Genomic DNA, 21,506 nt, shown 5'->3' with positions numbered 1-21,506 from the left:
ACTGGAGGAGTTTTACTGGGAACCTGCTCTCCTCATTGGGCTCCCCATATGATTTATAACCCTGCCCAGTTAGGTTTTGCATTGTGCCGGGAGCTTACATGGGTAGAGCAGACTTTAATTCAGCAAATGGCTCAAAAATTACTCAAGGGAAATTATTCATCGACTGTAAATAACGGAGATTGATGGGTTGATTTTCAGGGAGCTCACAGGTTGGAGACAATGTTCCGGTTCAGAAGGTTAAAGAAGGAGAAAGAGACTTGGCTATTTTTTTTTTTTTAAAGGTTCTGCTCTAAGAAGAACTGACAGAGAAAATGAGGGTAGAAGAGGAAACATATGATAACTGGGGGATAGATGAATATTAAATTATAGAGTTTGAGATCCTAAAGCAGGCATGTCCAAAGTCTGTTTCGGGGGCCTACTGTGGTTGGTTTAATCTGGCCACTGTGGCAGTTTATATCCTGGGGTAAAATTCCCCCCAAAATCTCCACAACTTCAATCTTAAAAAAAAAAAAAAGGTCAACAACTTTGGGCGGCCCTTTGGTCAGCCCTCACGGCCCTTCACTTCATCAAATCTGGCCCTCTTTTCCTGCTTGGCAGGGGGTTGGACTCGATGGCCCTTGTGGTCTATTCCAACTCTATGATTCTATGATTCTTTGAAAAAAGTTTGGACACCACTGAAGAAAGAGAGTAGCGAGACAGAGTATAGGCTTTAGAACAGCAGGAGCCTAAATGAAATAGGAGATAAAGGAGGAAATTGAGATTTTTGGCAGTGCTAAAACAGTTGTTTTGAAATGTTTTTTTATTGAAGGTGTTAAGAAATGTGGGAGTGGACCCTGACTAAAATGATTTCAACAAGGGACATCCTGTTTTGGGGCAGGGAATCAGACTGCATCATCCATCCAACTGCGGGATCCTTCTAATCCACTCAGAAATGCAAAAACCCTCCAGTAGAAAGTTGTCATAGTTTGGCAGGCTGTTTTAGGACTAATTCTAATACTTTTCATGGTCAGTCAGTGACCGCTTACATATAGAAAATGAGCATTAGCTTGAATTATTCATTCAAGAGTGCAGGATCCAGGAGAGAAGATAACAGCTACTTCACTCCTCTCTGGTTGTGTTGTGCTGAGCCAAGTCATGGTTTAACTTCATGTGTCATCTGAGCCAAGGCTCCCAGTTTAGATCCTGGACAAACCACAAGTTGGAAATCGCAGAACACAGAGCTTGCTTACAGCTCAGGGTCCATCTGGAGAGAGCTAAACCGGGGTTTGGATGGCACATTGAGCCAGCACAGCAGCAAAATCACCAGGGAAGAATGAAGCAGACACAATCTCCACTCCCAGAACTCACATGCTCGTTCATTCACGTTAAGCTGTGGTTTCGCTTAGTGTAACATGTGAACCAAACCAATGGGAGTTTCATTTGAGAGTAAGTTATTAATGTTAAATAACTTCTGTGCGGGCAGCTACAAAATAGCTGACTTAAGGCATCTGGTCTGCTAAATGTGGATATATTTAACATTCCGAGCTGAAAGAGAACATCTGTGGGAAACTGCTCAGTTTGTAATTTGAGTGTTATAAGATGGATGCATTCATATATGAATCATATTTATGAACGTTGGCGATATTACTAGCAGAATCAAAAAGGAATCTCAGACTTGGCTCATGAGTTCTTACGAACTAACATTACAAGTGCAATCCATTCTGAGGAGTATCTCCATATTTAGAATTTGGTTATTAGACTATAAATTGTTGTTCGTTTCTAACTTTTCATTGTTCCTTTATTTTTTGCCATGTGGGTGTTATAAAACCATTTTATAAAACAAGAACCCAGCTTATCCATATTTGGGTGGCAGTGGCAAAAAATTTTTTTTAAAAATAAGTAGAGGAAGAGAAGAACAGGACACTATCCTGATAGGGATGTGAATTGCTACTTCCCCAGTGATCAGATTGATCATTTCATGAGTGGGGAGGGGGCAAGAATCAGCTGTGGAGGAGGGGCTGTGTGCAACCGAAAGGGTGCGGCCCTTGGCGAGTGAACCTGGCCCCCAGGTCAAAGGGGGCTAGGCATCCTTGCTTTGAAATTAGGCACTCTCTATTTCACAAAGCACACAAGATATTTAGGGCAAAGCAGAGACGGCTCTTCAGTGAAGAGCTTTTGTTGTGTAGCAAAGTTCCTGACTTCAGCATATCAAAGGACACCGTCATACTTCAATTCATCACAGCAATGAAAGGTTTATTAACCTTATTCTTGTTTTTTTAAAGAAAGGGAAAAGAAAATAGAACTTTCAAGGAGACATATTTAATAAGGGCTTTGGGAAAATTGACGGCCTAACTACAAACTGTATTGAGACGCCTGTGGTGCTTTGATGCCTTTGAACTGCCAGGAAAGCCATTATCTAGATTACATTTTATTATGTTTTCTGGTTTTTCATCCTGATAAGGTTTAATGCAGGATCATTACATATGAGAATAGATTTAATCCTGTTTTCTTAGCAGGCTTTAAGGACACCAAGGGGATTATTCATATAATAAGATGCAAGGTTGCTATGGAAAACTCTATAGCAACCCAACATCTTCACAAAAGCAAGCAGCCACTTGTGACAGCAATCTAAATTTACATTTATTTTAGTGTCATTTTTATCGACACTCTTAGTCTCTCATTTTGACAAGATGCTAAAATATATTTTGGTGCCTTTGCTTGAACAAAATTAACACTGTAGTACTGGAATAGAAACAGTTCATAAAAATATTGGGAAATAATAATAATAATAACAGTAGTTTAGCAAAATAAAATTCTAAACTAACATAAAAAATGCTTTATTTCCCCCACAAGAAAATATTGCTACTTTTTCACAAGTATTATCATTTATCATTTATTATTTACCTTGCAGTCATTTACTTCATAATGAAGTGTGATGTAATAGTCAGAAAACCTGCTACTAAATGTTTGTGCTGGCTAAATTGCCTGGCATCAGTGACATCAATGCATACGGTTTGAAATTAAGAGGCCCTGGTAGTTATATACTGGATACTCATAGCTAATAATACATCAAGCCTCAGGATAGGGGTGTAACAGATCACATCAGCAAGGCATGCTCTATCTAAAATTAAGCACTGATTTTCAAGGTACGAAAAAGTGACTTACTTTGACAGAATCATGCCCTAATTAAATGGCTTTCTTCTTATACCATGAGCAGTGTGTGGCAAAATATTTTAATGAGGAAATGAATTGTAATAGATTTTATGCACTTCTGAAATATATGGTTTCTAGCTGTATTCCAAGTTAATATCCAGCTGTTCCCCATTATGCTAGGTGATGTTTTCCCAGTACTCAACCCCAGACATCACCAGTTAATTCATTCTCCTTTCCACACAAAAAGTCCAAAAGGGATTCTCCAGTTGTTATTATTGTGAAATGTTAAGAATAGTCTTCCTCCAGTCCAGTATGTCGAATTTATCTCCGAAAAAAATCCAGCATCCATTATTAGCATAATAATCCATAGTTATTTACTAGTTGTATATTAATTCCTACCCAATTCCATATCTTCCAATCCCTTTTTATGTTGGCCCTGATTTCCCATCCTAATTTAACAGGAGAGAATGAGAAAAAAGAGACTCCTCTTTCTATTTATTCCATTATTTTTCCAAGTGTATCACCATCCCCTCCCTCTAAATTCACTCTAAATTGTGTACAGAATCCTTTCTCTCTCAGTTCTATCTCTGCCATTTCAAAATGTTTCTTAATGTCTCTGTCAATGGTTTCATTATCATCCCCTCCATTTCATCATCTGCTGCCTCCCGTTTTACTATTCCACTCTCATGTTCTGGCAGATGTTGATCAGTACACACCCACACACACCCTCCGCAAAGGCTCTGTGTATTCTTTGGTCTGGTCTTTCTCCGATCAATTTCCATTCCCCATTTTATCCGTCTTATCTCTGAGGTCTTTCAGTTGCTCATCCAATAATTGCTGCACAATACCAACAATCAATGGTGTGTTTTGTTAGTTTGTTAACAGTCTCCACCTTGAAAACTTGCATCTGTCTCTTTCAGAAGTGCCTTCTTTCCACGGATGAAGTTTCATTTTTGCCAGCACTGCACAAAAGGGACAGAGAGTTAAAAGTAATATAAAATGAAGATTCTCAACCAGAACTCTATTATCCATTCATCATCTTTCTAAGACAGAAACAATTAGAATAAGCTTTTTGCTTTATTTTTCAGTCTGTTTGTTAATGCCTCTTCTTATGCCAGCAGTCAGTTTGCATTCCAGTTGAACTATTAATTGGCAGACCAATCCCCACAGTCGTAATTCATCCCAATCTCCAAAGTAATTAAAAGAAGGGAAGTTTATCTGACCTGATGGCCTGAGGCTATTCAGGACTATTATGTGGTGTCTGGGCATGATGGTGGATTGGGAGGGAGAAATGGTTTCCACTGAATGGAAACCTTCAACGGCGCAGACTCATACCACCCAACTTACCACTGATGGGAATGTGCCTGGCTCCAGTAAACAAACCATTGGTCACCCATGTTAAACTTCCTTTGAATTCCTGCCCTTACCCGTCCCACCCTTGGCATGATGTAGGCTGAAAGGTGTAGGGAGGGTGCCCGTGGCTGTCCCAAAATGGCCTGATGGGCCAAATGGGGAGGTCTGCTGGGGCAATATTGCTCTGTGGGGTGGAGGTTCCCCACCCCTGTTGTAGTGGGGGGTTGAAGCCAAAGGTGCTGTGACTCTGCTAGAAGGCAGACTAGTGCACTTCTGTCTGAAAGCCAAAATGGGCCGGGCATTATTTCAGGCATGTCCAAAGTCTGTTTGGGGGGCCTAATCTGGCCCGCCAGGAGGTTTAATCCTGCCCCTGTGGCAGTTTATTTCCTGGGGTATCCTAAAAAAAAAAAACAACCTCAGCAACTTCATTTTTTAAAAAAATGATATTTATTAAGTTTTCAAAGGAAAAAAATTGCATAAATAAAAAGATTAGAAAAAAAGACAAAAAGAAAAAGAAAAAGAAAAAAGAAAAAGACAAAAACAGAAAAAAGATTAAAACCATTTAAAAAGGAAACACATCAATCTTTCCATGTCATATATTCATATCCTTACTTCCCTGACCTCCTCACACCTCCCTTTTTTGTATTCCAGTTCAGTTAGTTAATTCAGCAATTTCTTTCCCTCTTTGTTTTTATCTTAATCCTTTAACTTAATCTAATATAACTTTGAGTTCTGACCTGTTAAAAATCCATTTTTTCATACACCTTTAAAACATTGCTGCTTAAACCACTTAACTTCATTCTGACATCATTCTAACATTCATTAATTTTGCAATATTTCTGTAAATAGTCTTTAAATTTCTTCCAATCTTCTTCCACCGACTCTTCTCCCTGGTCTCGGATTCTGCCAGTCATTTCCGCCAATTCCATGTAGTCCATCACCTTCATCTGCCATTCTTCCAGGGTGAGTAGATTTTGCGTCTTCCAATACTTTGCAATAAGTATTCTTGCTGCTGTTGTGGCATACATAAAGAAAGTTCTCTCCTTCTTTGGCACCATTTGGCCGACCATGCCCAGGAGAAAGGCCTCTGGTTTCTTCAGAAAGGTATATTTAAATACCCTTTTCAGTTCATTATAAATCATCTCCCAGAAAGCCTTAATCCTTGGGCATGTCCACCAAAGGTGAAAGAATGTACCTTCAGTTTCCTTACATTTCCAACATTTATTATCGGGCAAATGGTAGATTTTTGCTAGCTTGACTGGTGTCATGTACCACCTGTATATCATTTTCATAATATTCTCTCTTAAGGCATTGCATGCCGTAAATTTCATACCTGTGGTCCATAACTGTTCCCAGTCAGCCATCATTATGTTATGTCCGACATCTTGTGCCCATTTAATCATAGCAGATTTCACCGTTTCATCCTGTGTATTCCATTTCAACAGCAAGTTATACATCCTTGACAAAATCTTAGTTTTGGGTTCTAACAATTCTGTTTCTAATTTTGATTTTTCCACCTGGAAGCCAATTTTCTTGTCCAAATTATATGCCTCCATTATCTGATAGCAACTTCAATCCTTAAGCCTCAACAACTATGGTCCGCCCTTTGGTCGGCCCTCATGGCCCTTCACTTCATCAAATCTGGCCCTCTTTGAAAAAAGTTTGGACACCACTGCATTATTTGATTTCTCTTTTTGTTAAAAGCAGCAATAGGGGATATCATACTGGACTGGGACTGGGACACAGGCTGAGGGAGTTAAACTCCCCCTTCCTCAGTGCCATTTCTCTAATTTTATTCGCCCCTCAAAGCTGCTGTTTGACCAAGGCCAGAATATCTGTGGTGCAACTGGAACAATTGTTTTTTATTAGGATGGTTTGTCTTATTACTGCACTCCATATGCTTTTTTAGCTGAAAAGCGCTCTCTGTGTGTGAGTGTTGAATAGCATACATAATAAAAATACTGATGCTTCAGGACAGTGGAGTTTCCTCTCGCCCCTGGTGGCTACAAGCCTAAAATAACTCCTTAGGAATCAGCTGCCTGGGCACGCTAACCTGAGCATAAGTTCAATTGAACACAAGGGGGATTTATGCATCTGGAACATGCAGTCATCAGGCCAGATTCAGATTGGTTCAAGCCTTGAGGCTGTACTCATTTGGGGGGGGGGGCAGAAGAACATGGCTCTGTACAAAGATGCATCGATCCCGTAAAAGGAACCATATTATTATTATTATTATTATTATTATTATTATCATTTATTAGTTCATCAATTAAATCTCCACGCTATCCTTCATCTGAAGATCACAGGGCACTTTATTGTAAAGGGCAGTTTACAGTATGGCGCATGGTTTCTAGTGATTTCATGCTCCCTTAGCTTATCTTCACAACAGGAGAGGAGGTGAGGAAAAACAGATGAATTACGGTAAGTGAAAGAAAGTTTAATCTGTGGTAACGACACATGTTCAGAGTATTTTCGTTTTTGTTTATTAAAGTTGGCAAAATGTTGCTTCCTGGTGTTTTGCTGAGAGCTGTGAAACTCTGCCAGCTCAAGAATATTTTAACGTAGTCCACAAAAGCTTATGCTGTAATTAATTAGTCTTTAGACTTGCTATGTGGCACCTTTGGGGGGAGAAAGAGGCCCTTTTTGGGTAATTGCACCAGGGCCCCCAACCACTGTAATCTGACTTAGCATTTGACTCCCCAGAGAAAACATACATTTAAAGGTGGACATGTGTCCGGCTTTACAGAGGATAGTCCTCTATTAGAAGGTGCTCTGCTTTTAGTGTAGTTTCAAGGGAAATGATGCTAAGAAGGGGAGGCAGCCAGGACTCGGAATTTGCCCGTCAACTGTTTGCACCAGGACAGGCCAAGCAGGCAGTCGAGGGCACCTGGTCACAGTGTCTTTTCCTACAGCATCTCCCCCTTTGGCCAATGGGAGCTGTCACCCAAAATATCTGGAAGGTACCAGGTTGGACAAACCTGGCTTAGAGGAAGGCGTTTCGGGTTTTCAGGACATTTTATCTTTTTATCTCTGTCCTGGCAGCAGGAAAATTAAATAGAGGTGAATTTGGACCTCTGGTGTGCTTTAATGTAATTTTAGAACTACGTATGCCCTAGCCATATTTGAGACCAGCTCTGAAATCCTCTAACTATTCCACCATGACTTGAGATGATGGGAGGCTGTGCCTTCGTTGTGTCCTCCCTATCTCTCTCTCTGTGCCTCTATTCCTTCCATCCCTCTAAATCAGTGGTTCCATTTGGTGGCCCAGGTTTTTGCCTATCCCAACCAGGGGGTCCGCGACACCATTCACATAGCAAAAGCTACCATAGAGAAATCAAGAATGTCAAAAGTAGGGGGTCCACGGCTTGGCTTTTGAAAAACAGGGGGTTCACGGACCCTGACCTTGTTAGGTCCAGTCGCGGACGACTCTGGGGTTGCGGCGCTCATCTCGCTTTACTGGCCAAGGGAGTCAACGTTTGTCCACAGTTTTTCCAGGTCTTGTGGCCAGCATGACTAAGCCGCTTCTGGCGAAACCAGAGCAGCGCACAGAAACGCCGTTTACCTTCCCGCCGGAGCGGTACCTCTTTATCTACTTGCACTTTGATGTGCTTTCGAACTGCTAGGTGGGCAGGACTTAGCTAATTGGGACCCACCGCTGTAAAGCACACAAACACACACCCCTTAAGACCTTTTAATTCTGCATATGTTCTTAAGAATCTGCTGTTCTTTCCCCCTTTATAAATATTTCCTCCCCCCGCCCTTCTCTTTAAAAATATTTGAATAATTTTATGTGATTTTAGTATTTAAAAAAATGTTCCGGGAGTCTCCAGGGTATTGTTTGGTCTCGTAAAATACCCTAAACACCATCTGTTGGGTAGGCATGCATATAAATATGGCCTGGATCAAAAGCATTGCATCATTTGAGATGTGGGGGGCTCTGCTATTTAGAGTGGGGGGGATTAAAATCCCAGAAGACCTCGGGCATGTCTAAAGCAGCATTTTAGATCTTCGCCTTTGGTTTCAATCTAGGTAAAATTGGTTGAGCTGAAGTCCCATTGAAGTGGGGCAGAAGTTTTCCCACAGCAACTATTTTCAGCTCCTTAAGAAAGCTTCCCACACAGTTGGAGATTTATGGGTTTAAGACAACAGAAACATAATAATTAAAACAAAATACACTATAGGCTTTTTTTTTTTTAATTCACTCCATTATTAATCACCTCATGAGATGGCCCCAAACTGCTCCATTTCTCAGCTGAAGAGAGGCAAAGCACTTTATGTTTGATTAATGGCACTTGAGAACTTGAGGAAAATGTTCATGTAATTTCTGGGTGAGAATAAAACATTACGATATGATGAATTAACCTTCTAAAGAAATTGTTTAAAATCATGCCAACAACTGTGGGAAATCTTTCTTTCTCTGTCTCTCTCTTTTTTTAACCAACCACAGAAAATTATATCAATTATAAGGAACTAATGTTTCCATACTTTACAAAAGATATTCTCAAGTAATTTTATTATTCCAAAATGTCTATTCTTCTCCAAGAGTAACTTCAAAAAAAGTAAGCAGGGCAACAGGGAAGGAAACTAAAGGCACTTCCAGGCCCTTGATATATTTGAGGGGTTTTGATTCAGTTGCATACTAGCCAATTCAGATTGCACAATTAAAGGGCCTTCCAGACTGGTATTCCACTGTGGCACATTAGAGTTAGTTGTGGATATATGCTGATTAATAAGTTGTTCCGCGATGTGTCCCTAACACAACCACATTATTCCTGTCTGGAGGACCTATAGCACAAAAAATGCAGGACAAAAAAACCCCAGTAGTGTTGGTGGTATGACTTGTTACAGGATTTCAGCAGGAAATTACAGGATATGGACTGACTAAAAATGAAGCAATTATATGCCTGCCCCAACACATTTGCAGGCGCAAATAATATTGAAAGTGGAGTTGTATATGACTGCCCTGATCCCACTGTGACCACAAATAATCATGAATGTGCAATAGAAAGAATGTCTACAGGGGCCGAAAGTGGATTTGGTGCTCTTGTGCAACAAACTGGACCTTTTGCAGTACAGAAAGTGATGGAAAAGTGCAAGAGAACGTGTGGGATAACAATGAGGAATACAGGTGATCAAAAAATAATATTTAATTCAAAAGAATGGCAAAGTTAACCAGGAATTTCAGAATGCATCCGTGGCTTTTTGAATTCTTTTCTCTTTACAGTACCTCATCTTCTATATAACATTTGTACCTGGGCAGGACATCTATGACCTGTTGTTGTACATTATGCAGTACTCATCTTGGCACTGTAGATTGATGGCCTCTTCTGACACCATGTTGCACGACATTATGACATTGTGTCCTTTGTTGAGACGGCGATGGTATATTACAGTGTCATCTCTGTAGTCACTATAAATATTTATGCGTGTCAGCTTCTGAACATCTCCTCTTGGCTCCTTTCTCATATTTTTGTGTTGATAACACCTGCTTCAGCTTACTCCTTTTTGATGGGCTGGCTCTGATGGGGCATTTGCAAATATTATTTTACTCTGGTTCAGGTTATCATACATTTTAATACACATGCATGTATATTTCTGAGTGGGGACTACTAAACTGAGGATTAAAACTTGTTAATTTCCCTGTCTTTCCATGAATATTTCATTGGCAGGATCTCAGTCCCAATCAGAGCGCCCGGGGATTCAGACTTGATGGCAATTCCTGCTCCTGCTCCATCTCTCCTGGGTGCCTGAGAGATCAGTGTAGCTATAGGGTGTGCATCACTCGGGTGTCTCAATCTGTCCTTGGGGTCCCCTGAATTAGCTGACCTCTGCCCTTTATCTCACAATCCCTACCCCTCTCCTCCCCTTGTGAGCCAGTGTGCTAACCTGCCCCCACCCCCCTTTTCAACTCCTTCCAAAAACTAGAAGTCCGTGGGAAATTGCTTGCTGCTAATGAATTGCGATGGTGAGGAATTAATTTGAATCCCTCATACTAACCTATGTATGTCACCACAGCCTATTAGCATTGCTTCCCTGAACTGTGATCGCTGCTTACAGCTTCTGTTGTGAAAGTAATTTGAAGGGTGGCTCACAAATATCTTCCTGTGCTGCCTTGTACAGTGTTCCAGGCAATTATTTTCCACCAATACTTCCGGGGATGTAAAACTGGTAACCATTAATAGCACCGTGTTCCTTTGTTTTGATTTTCTTTCTAATAAGAAAGCTTTTTGGCCACATTCAGCATGTTTAACAAAGAAAACCAGTTGATGTCATTCATCATGATGTATCTGGATCCCTGCTTAGCCACAAGGTTCAGACTTCCAGGACCTCACATGGGGCCTCGGGACAAAATAAAGACAAATCTCACATATGGCCCTAGGGGCATGATAGCATGATATGGAAGACAGTCGTACCTCGGAAGTCGAATGGAATCTGTTCCGGAAGTCTGTTTGACTTCCAAAACTTTCAGAAACCAAGGTGTGGCTTCCAATTGGCTGCAGGAAGCTCCTGCAGCCAATTGGAAACATTCCCGGACGTTCATGTTCCAAAGAATGTTCGCAAACCGGAACACTCACTTCAGGAGCCAAAACGTTTGACTCACAAGGCATTCGGGATCCAAGGTACGACTGTATACAGGTTTTATCTGTATGTTGTTGATTATTTTACTGTTTTATGCACATAGCTAAGAGATTTTATTTTTATTATTGAGCAGTTTACTGCATTCCTTAATTGAATAAACGTTGGTCTGCATGCTCCTCTGACCGGAAAGGAAAATAGACATTGGGAAGCAGATAGGCTGAAGGGCCAAGAAGAAATAGATATTAGGAGGCAGAAGAGCTAGGGAAGAGGTACCCACAAAGCAGGAGTAGCTAAGAGAAGGAAAAGTAAGCAACTTATTTTAACATGCCACCCTAATCTCTGCTGAGCGTCTGCACAAGATTCCAGGAGGTTCCAGACTCTCACTCAGGATTGTATTTCTGTTGGGAAATTGAGGCACAGCGGAGATTAGCATCTTTAAGAAATATGGTTTATTTACACATATTTACTACACCTAAAGCCTTCCATGGAGCATGTGCAGAACACCCCAAGATTGTCTCTCATCGCCGCTTCCATAGCTCCAGCAGCCAGTCCTGCTCCCGGGTCTCTCGGGGCAGCTTCGTCCAGGCAGCACCGCATGAAGTTCTTGTCCTTTCTCCTCCCCTTCCCAGCAAACTTTGTAGAAAACAGCTCCTCCCCATCTGTCCACTTGTGAGCGTCTTGCTAAGCTACTGCACTTGGTTTTGGAGTTTCCCTATGGAAGCAAGTGGGTGGAGCCATCCTCCCAACACCAGACCTACTGCTTCTTACCTTGATGGGTCTGAGCTGGTGGTGAGGTCATCTCCACGTGACCTGCCCTGCAGGAACCCTAGGTTGGTGGGCACTGCTCCCACCAGGGCAATTGGCCTGCCCCAGCCCTTTGCAAGTAAGCAGCAGAGATGTTGGTGTCATGGAGGCAGTTGCATGTGTCTGTTGTGCCCCACTAGGGCATACCACCTGCTTTCAGGCGTGCCTGCAAAGCCTTCCCTGTTTGTCGTAAGAAATACTTCAGCATTCAGCTTTATGGCTCTGCAAGGGGAAATGGACTCTTTTCCGAAGTATGTTCCCATGCCATTTGAAGTTCCTGCTGCCTATAATTTACGTATACTGCTCCTGTCAGATGACAATTAAAGATTCCATAATATAGAACGTGAAAATTACGCCATCACTGGCGTGAATCAATAACGTGCCCTTACTTATGAATGCTCATGGAATTGTTTGCAGTTATGAATTTGATTACAGCTGCTTTATAGTGATGTGAATTCACAACAGTACCAGAATAAATAATATACAATATTTATTTACTAAGCCAAACAGTCCTTGATGTTGCCAAAAGGAAAGTTTTTTTCTGGAGGAGCGTAGCAGTGTCCCTAAAATGCTAGATAACACATTTGCTGTCCTGTCTATATTTATGCTCAAATAATTTATTTAAATAATGTTGCTGCTGCGATCTTTATAGCTTCCTGCATTTTGCTACACAAATTTCAGTCTACACTGCAGACGGTGCAATTCATTTGCTAAATGTAATTTCCATCTCTGCATACTAATCGATTTCCTCACAAACACCTGCTATCTGTTATGATAATAAAGCTGCCATTCTAAATTGAAAAAGGGCCAAATTCAGCTTCATAAGGAAATGACTTAAGTGTCTTTCAATGCTACTAATGCAGTAATGCTTCTGTAGTGCCAACATTTTTTCCCAGAGCATTTGCATTTTATATCACTTGGTTCTGTTCCATAATTTCTCTGTCTATGCATAGCCCAATGCTGAGGAAAGAATCCAAAGGGGAAAATCTTAGTTTTCATCTGCAGGCTTTCACTCTAGTACTGACCCGCAGTGTGTGTGCAAATCGGAAACAAGGGCACGTTTCTTGGAGACTGGATACTGACCAGAAAATCGAGATATTCATATCCCCCAACTGCTGTTGGAGATTAGGCATATTGTGCACATTCTCCATGAGGTCTGGGGAATGTGCACAACGGCTGGTTGTTATGCACATTAACCGCTCACATTATTCTCAACATATATGTGTATAGGGCTGTTTTGCAGAAGATAGAGAGACTTATTTTGTTGCTGTTTTTGTTGCTTCAGAGGGCAAGATTAGAGCCAATGAATGGAAACTTCAGGAAAGCAGATTTCAGATCAACATTAAGAGAAACTCTCTAACATTAAGAACTTTTCAGTAGTAGAATGGACTGCCTCAGGAGGTGATGTGTAAGCAGAGGCTGGATACTCATCTGTCAAGGATACTGTAGTTGCATCCTGAACCACAGATCCTGCACTGAGCAAGGGTTTTGACTAGATGATCTCCTTGCTTCCTTCCAACTCTATGGTTCTGTTATTTTCCCCAAAGATGCAGCTAATAGAAATTATCAATCAATGTCATTTTGGGAAATGTTTTGTTAACTTGTACAGCGGAAACCAGCTGAAAGTTTAACCTGTGTTCATAGCTATTGTCTATTTTTCTAGCGAAAGAGGTGCAGGAACGCCTCCCTTGTTCTCTTATAACGGCAATGGCGCTCACCTGTGAGGTGCCAGAACTGAGCTCCACTGAGCTCCAGCTGGGAAAAAAGCCCTTCATATTGCACAATTCTCTGGTTTTCTTTCAGTTTTGTGCTTGGGGTGTGTGGATAATAATAATAATAAATTTTATTTATATCCCGCCCTCCCCAGCCGAAGCCGGGCTCAGGGCGGCTAACAACAATAAAACAGTACAAAAGTACAGCATAAATAACAGTCTAAAATCATTCATTATAAAATTAATTAATTCAAGCCACTGGCAACCATTGGGCCAGAGCTCCACGAAGATTGCCGAGGGAGGGAGTCAGGCTGTGCCCTGGCCAAAGGCCTGGTGGAACAGCTCTGTCTTGCAGGCCCTGCGGAAAGATGTCAAGTCCCGCAGGGACCTGGTCTCTTGTGACAGAGTGTTCCACCAGATCGGGATGGGATGGAGATGTCCCTCCACGTAACCCAAAACGCTTTTAATGGCACCCTCCTAGAGAGGGATGCTGGGTTGAGCCCTCCAGCATTGAGCCCCATGTTCCACCTGCCAAACGTTGAGGCGGGACGAAGTATCGCAAACCATGCTGCAAAGATCCTGAGCCAATCCAAGTGGGGCTTGAAGTCACCACCAATCAGCTGATCAGTGCTGACTTCAAGCACTGCTGGGACCAATAAGCGATTAGGAGCTCCCGAGTGGAACCAATCCCAGTGGAGATTGCATCTGGCACCAGATCTAAAATACGCCAGCCCCACTTTCCAATGAACAATTTGGAACACCTTTTGAGGCTGTCAGTTGCGGAGGAAGGAAAATAAAGCAGAAAAGCAGGCCTAAACCATGGTTTGCCTGGTGTATGCTTGAAAGCTCATACTGGGGTTTGAGTTCTAATCTGTGGTTGGCAAAACCATGTTCTGTTGTGATGTCTGAATTAAGCTTCTTTCATGGTGCCCATCTGCGTTCCGCTGCAAATTGGCTTATCTAAGATTATCTGCTGGCCTGCCAAGCAAATGAATTTCTTGTTACCTGTTGAATGTGATCCCATTATATTAACTACCAGAGTGTCTCCCTTCTTTCAGCCTTAGCTGCTCAAGCTTATGCACTTAAGGAAGAGAACGACAGTCTCCGATGGCAACTGGACGCTTACCGAAATGAAGTTGAACTCCTGAAACAAGAGAAAGGGCAGCTCTTTCGAACAGAAGAAAGTTTGACAAAGGACCAGCAGTTGCAGTTCTTGCAGCAAACGTTACAAGGCATGCAGCAGGTATTCCTTTACCAGAGGTTTGAACTGTTTTTAAAATAATCCTCCCCCCAAACTGACGCATGCTGGGGGGGCATACGTGCAATTGAGAGCAGTCACCAGAAAGCCCCCGCCAAATTTGGTGCAGTGCTCTGGAAGAGAACTGATTATTACTTCTGTAACCCAAACAATGGAGAAGCTGTGTGTGCTCATTATTTAAAATTTAACACATAAAATTTCAAAAGAAAAAACCTTTAAAAATTATCTTTCTTTTCTTTTCTTTTCTTTTCTTTTCTTTTCTTTTCTTTTCTTTTCTTTCAATATGTGTATGTTCCCCTCTGGGGTACAGGGAGTGTGCATTCACAAACTAAGATTTTAACATGAAGGGGTGTAAAGTGTAATTAAATGCCAGGGCGGTATTTCAAAAGAGGAAATAGACTGGCTGATATTTATCCATCTGTACATGTTCCCAGACACGTTTTTTGAAACTACATGAATTCTGCCGTTGGAGCTGTGCAGCAGAAAGCACCAAGTCACTAAAATAAAGGCGCAGAGAAAAGAATGCAAAATTGCTCAAGCACTGGAGAGTGTATTCCTAGTTGTTTGTGAACGTGGAAGTAGTAACCAACAAATGCCCATTGACACTTGTTGTCCTCCCATTCTCTGTGGCAATTTTAAGTACAATGGGTGGCCTAATAGGTGGAGAATTGTGCTTTACTAGGAACAAAATAATGCTTGAGTATGGGGGAAATGAGATATCCCTACAACCAAGTTCCAGCTGGGAAAAATACATTTGTATTCCTCTGCCATTTTAATTCCTCTGCAACTGCTGGGATAAGGATGTTTGTATCTACTTCAGCTGCACATAAGGACTGCACATTATTTCTGCAATTATCTAATCTTTTGGAAAAGCCCTCTGTCTGAGAAGAAGCCTATCAGCAAAAATAAGTGCATTTCTTTTCTGTTGAAAAATAAGGTAAATATGGCAAAACTAGCTTATTTGCAAGCTACTGCTCCCAGTTCTTCTTTTCTCTCTCTTTTCTTTTCAAGATTTCTTCCTACATTTAAAGGACTAGGCAATCAAAAATTGTATTATCATTTTTTTTTCTTGGGTATAAAAATGGCAACCCTTGCAATTGATATTGTCTGGAAATGAAAATCCATTTGATTTAAGGGCAGTTCAGGCGTTGCACTTATACTTTTTTGAGATAATTCTCCTCATAGAGCTACGTTACAGTTTAATTTCACACCCAGTGTGAGATCTCTAACAAACAAATGGAAATAATGTCCTGTATCCATGGTAACAAATGAGATATGCTTTACCTGATCTCATGATGGAACTGAATGAGGAAACTACAGAATTTAGCTCTGAAAAAAGCATTCGAGACTTATCTGAGCCATTCCCTTGAGCTTAAAAACAGGTATTCCATCCAGCTCACATCTAAATTAGGAGCAAATTGTTTTTGGCATCTGTCTCAAGAGACAATAGAGGAATGTGCCTTCGGGGGGGTCAAGTCAAACCGTTGGAGAGTTACAGCGCCTGCTGTAGCTGTAGAGGCCAATACAGGAGAGGCATGTTTTGTTGCGTCTGGGGCAGGTGAAGGCGTCCAGTTTCGCTGGTGCAGAACAAAATTTGGAGCATAGAATCATAGAATCATAGAGTTGGAAGAGACCACAAGGGCCATCGAGTCCAACCCCCTGCCAAGCAGGAAACACCATCAGAGCACTCCTGACATATGGTTGTCAAGCCTCTGCTTAAAGACCTCCAAAGAAGGAGACTCCACCACACTCCTTGGCAGCAAATTCCACTGTCGAACAGCTCTTACTGTCAGGAAGTTCTTCCTAATGTTTAGGTGGAATCTTCTTTCTTGTAGTTTGGATCCATTGCTCCGTGTCCGCTTCTCTGGAGCAGCAGAAAACAACCTTTCTCCCTCCTCTATGTGACATCCTTTTATATATTTGAACATGGCTATCATATCACCCCTTAACCTCCTCTTCTCCAGGCTAAACATGCCCAGCTCTCTTAGCCGTTCCTCATAAGGCATCGTTTCCAGGCCTTTGACCATTTTGGTTGCCCTCCTCTGGACACGTTCCAGTTTGTCAGTGTCCTTCTTGAACTGTGGTGCCCAGAACTGGAGCAGAAGGTTCTCATGTTCCATAACCCCTGTGCTTTCACAGATGGTTATTATTCCTTATTACCCAAATTGTGGTCACAAAGTTCAGGTAAAGTCAAATCGCCACTGCATGAAATTCAGCACCTTCTCTTTGACCCCAGCCTTCTGCCTCCAAACATCTCTCTCTCAGCCATCCACTGCTTGCCCAGAACTGTACAGTCCCTTATGGTTGGGTTTGTTTCTGTTTTTCTCCCCGTCTTCTCTTCTCCAGGATATTCTGCTTCCGCTCTAACAGGCTCCTTCCGTCCCCTTGTCCCTTCCACGGGCTTTGTCTCTCTTAGGGGTCAACCTGTTGCCCCAAGCTCACAAGAAAACAGAGTACTAATTCCTGCAGTTTTCCGCAAAGTTTTTTTCTGCCCCTACTGCCTTTTCCTCCTTCCCTGCCAACACAGCATGCCTAATCCAGCCCCTTGCCCTTGAATGAGCTTTTCACCTGCGCATGGGAGACTGCATTGCAAACTAAACTGGGTTCTCAAAAAAGAGTCATCTGCGCTGCTCAATATGATAAATTTATAGAAAGATGGTCCTTTTGGAAACGAAATGTGGATTATAATATTCTACTCTTTAACTCCCTCTAAAAGGTAACTTTGCAAAGGTGGGGAGGGGAGAATATACTTTTATAAGTTTTTATTTTTCCTTTCCCATTTTGCAAAAAGTCTAAATAAGAATAAGAGTGCTTTTAAAAGAATGGAATTAAGGAGAAAATAATAGTGGCTGGGCTCTGTGAATGGATCTGTAAGCTAAATGGATTGTGGGGGTTGTAATGGGATACAGAGATTATTGCCTCCCGGTTTCTGATTCATATCATGCTCGGGGGAAACAGGATTCAGGAGAGGTGACTCAGCTGAATGAGGCCTTCAAGGACTGCTTTAAGAACCTGATGGCAAGCTTTTCATTTAGTGTCCATTCGTAATGGCTTTTGAGAGAGTGAGAGAGAGACAATATAAGGTTGCAGTTTCCTATATCTCATATCGCTACTCCAAAAACTGGGAGCAAATCTCAAAATGTAATGTAGAATTTTGTTTTGCTCCTGAATAGCTGGTTATAGATTATTATTATTATTATTAAACCCAGTTACCATTTCCCTCTCAAATCGGATCATTTCACATAAGGTGTCATCTATAACCTGACAGTTATTAAGATTCTCAGGTCCTTTAGTTCAGGGGAAAAAACTTAAAACGCTAGTGACAAAAAATGGCAACGAATCATTCAGTATGGATTGCAGAATATTTCCAGAATAAATGTTGCTTCAGCAGCACATACACTAAAATTGGAATGATACCGAGAAGGTTAGCAGGCTAAATGACATGCAGGGTTCTGGGAAGGAAAAATGCATTATATTCTAAGATGTTGTGTTGTTCTGGTGTAAGAGATACACATTTCAAGTCAGAGTTGGCAGATAGGCATTTCTTGAATTGGGGCAGGAATGAGGCAGCGGTAGCAGAGCAACTTAGGGATGCGGGTGGCGCTGTGGGTTAAACCACAGAGCCTAGGGCTTGCCGATCAGAAGGTCGGCAGTTTGAATCCCCGCGACGGGGTGAGCTCCCGTTGCTCGGTCCCTGCTCCTGCCAACCTAGCAGTTCAAAAGCACATCAAAGTGTAAGTAGATAAATAGGCACCGCTCCGGTGGGAAGGTAAACGGCGTTTCTGTGCGCTGCTCTGGTTCACCAGAAGCAGCTTAGTCCTGCTGGCCACATGACCCAGAAGCTGTATGCCCAGCTCCCTTGGCCAATAAAACGAGATGAGTGCCACAACCCCAGAGTCGGCCACGACTGGACCTAATGGTCAGGGGTCCCTTTACCTTTACCTAGCAGAGCAACTTACCGTCATGATGTTTACTGGACTCATATGTGAGCCCTGGATTTAAATCAGGTGAATGACGTCCATAGGGGTGGGGTGAATAGAGGTAACACAGGATAAGACAGATTAGCAACAAGGTATATTATTATTACTTATTCAATCTGCACACTGCCTTTCATCCTAAAATCACAGGGTGGCCCACAACATAAAAATTACAAGTTGAGAACACAAAACACATCATAAAAATAGGAACAAAACTAAACCAATAACCCCCTCCCAGAAACACATTTAAAAGGCTATATATTGAGGATGAGGCAGTTCTCTTGCCCATAGATACTCATGACTTTTTTTATCAATGCATAGTCAACTTGTGACCTGTCAAAGTGCAAGTAGATAAATAGGTACCACTCCAGCGGGAAGGTAAACGGCGTTTCTGTGCGCTGCTCTGGTTTTGCCAGAAGCGGCTTAGTCATGCTGGCCACATGACCTGGAAAAACTGTCTGCGGACAAACGTCGGCTCCCTCGGCCAGTAAAGCGAGATGAGCGCTGCAACCCTAGAGTCGTTCCCGACTGGACTTAACTGTCAGGGGTCCTTTACCTTTACCTTTTACATACCACACAACAGACCACAAAATCTCAGAATCCTGTGTTTAATATATATTAGCGAGAGGGTGCCCTTGTGTCTTTCATTGAGGCTGGTCTGAAAGGGACACTGCAGATGGCGGGGAGAGAAGCGTTGGTTTGTATTTAAAGCTAGGGATTTGCCTTGTTCTGGGCAGCTGCAAACCACAATACCAGTTCAATGAAATATTCTTGAGAATGGCAAGGCCTGCTATTGAATCAGTAGGGTATGCAAGAGAAATTCATATGTACCTGATCCAGTACACCCCAAAGCCCCTAATTACCATTATTCGTTTGTAGCTTCCTATATAAGTGGCTTGTGTTTGCTCATTATGCGTACCAATTATCAGATGGAACTTACACATTATCGTGTTTAGAGAGGATAAGACATTGTGGCAGGGTGCTACTAGCAACAATTCACACAATCCTGCATTGCCCTTTGGAATTTGTGTATGCTTGGGAGCATTGCATTCTGGGCCACGCTGACAATATTCATTGCAGAGGCTTGAGCAACCCAGCTTTTGTCTATAGTGCTTTCTATATTTAATGCTTCAGAAACGCTCAAGATTGGTTTTGAGATGGTGATTTTTCTGTGGTGTATCTATGAGATCTGAGACATGGGATGATGGTTGCAGGAAGAGAATGAGCACAGGGTTTCAAGAAATCAGCTAAACTATCAGCAGAGATAATTTTTAAGTGCTATTTTCACCTTTTTGAATTACTCTGTAAATGACAGCAGAGACTTGGGGGGGGGGGTTTCCTATTCATCTTAGAACCCCATCGCAAGAGCTTTAGCTCTAACAAGGCTCATTCAATCTACCCATCCTGTGGTGGCATCCAGGATCTACAGGTTACAGCCCCCAACCTTGATTTGATTTGCTTCTTTCCACCCTTTTCCTCCCCCCATCAGCACTTCATTTGAGCATTGGGGAGAGCGTTAGTATTGCAGCACCCCCTAATCAGCTGCTCATTCACCAAAGGTTGAGTTCCAGTGAAATCATTGGGGATTACGTCTCCGTAAACCAGCACAGGATAATTTAAGTAACTTGAGAATTGTCCGTCTTTGACCAAATACTTCACCATACATTAAAATCAAAAACATTAAGATGCTTCATGGTTCCATATTCTGTGAACAGCCCTGAGAACTGCAGGTATAGGGTGGTATCTAAATTCTAATAATAATAATAATAATAATAATAATAATAATAATAGTTGAAGGCAGTGGATTTTGCTTTCACTTTGCTATTTGTAACAATTGTCCACTCATTAATAGGTTTGAAGTTGACCTGCCCAACAGCTTATTTAAAGGAAGTGGTGTTGGGGGGGTGAGTGTTTGGATCCCTGGGCTCTCACTTGTGGGGTGTCTCAAAGCTCCGTCCTCTCCCCAATGCTTTTTAACATCTATATGATACTGCTGGGAGAGATCATCAGGTGGGTTGGGCTGGGTGCTCACCAGTATGCGGATGATACTCAGCTCTACCCAATGCTGTTTTCCTAGAAAAAGAGGTGCCAGAGCTCACCATTATTCTCTTAGAATGGCAATGGTGCCCACCTGAGAGGTGCTGGAGCTGAGCTCTGGTGAGCGCAGACTGAAAAAAGCCCAAGTTCTACCTTTCTTTAAAATTGGAACCAGTGAAGGTCCTGTGTGAGTGCCTGGAGGCGGTTGGAGGATGGATGGTGGCTAAAAGATTGAGGTTGAATCCCAACAAGACAGAAGTATTGTTTTGGGGGGACAGGGGGCCAGTGGGTGTGGGGTACTCCCTAGTCCTGAATTGGGTAACTGTGCCCCTGAAGGACCAGGTGTGCAGCCTTGGGGTCATTTTGGACTCATAGTTGTCCATGGGCACACAGGTCAACCTGTGTCCAGGGCAGCTGTCTACAAGATCCATCTGTTACTCTGGCTAAGGCCCTACTTGCCTGTGCACTGTCTCGCCAGCGTAGTACATACACTGGTTATCTCCTGCTTGGGCTATTGCAATGCACTCTACGTGGGGCTACCTTTGAAGGTCACTCGGAAACCACAACTAATCCAGAATGCCGCTGCCAGACTGGTGACTGGGAGCAGCCACTTGGACCACATAACACCTGTCCTAAAAGGTCTTCTTTGAAGGT

General features: G+C 42.2%; 1 protein-coding gene across 8 annotated transcripts in view; it reads left to right on the top strand.

The window, feature by feature from the left end:
* ENOX1 (ecto-NOX disulfide-thiol exchanger 1) overlaps positions 1 to 21,506 on the top strand; it is a 276,495-nt gene that overhangs the window by 233,472 nt on the left and 21,517 nt on the right. For all 8 annotated transcript variants that reach the window (XM_081014835.1, XM_081014832.1, XM_081014836.1 and 5 more), the window contains one exon: positions 14,639 to 14,823. In XM_081014835.1, coding sequence (XP_080870961.1) covers positions 14,639 to 14,823 — 185 coding nt within the window. The remainder of the gene's footprint in view (positions 1 to 14,638; positions 14,824 to 21,506) is intronic.

Source organism: Podarcis pityusensis (genome assembly GCF_964106645.2).
Source record: "Podarcis pityusensis genome assembly, chromosome: 7".
NCBI lineage: Eukaryota > Metazoa > Chordata > Lepidosauria > Squamata > Lacertidae > Podarcis > Podarcis pityusensis.
The sequence above is the reverse complement of the archived record's forward strand: the minus strand, read 5'-3'. Positions and strand labels throughout refer to the sequence as shown.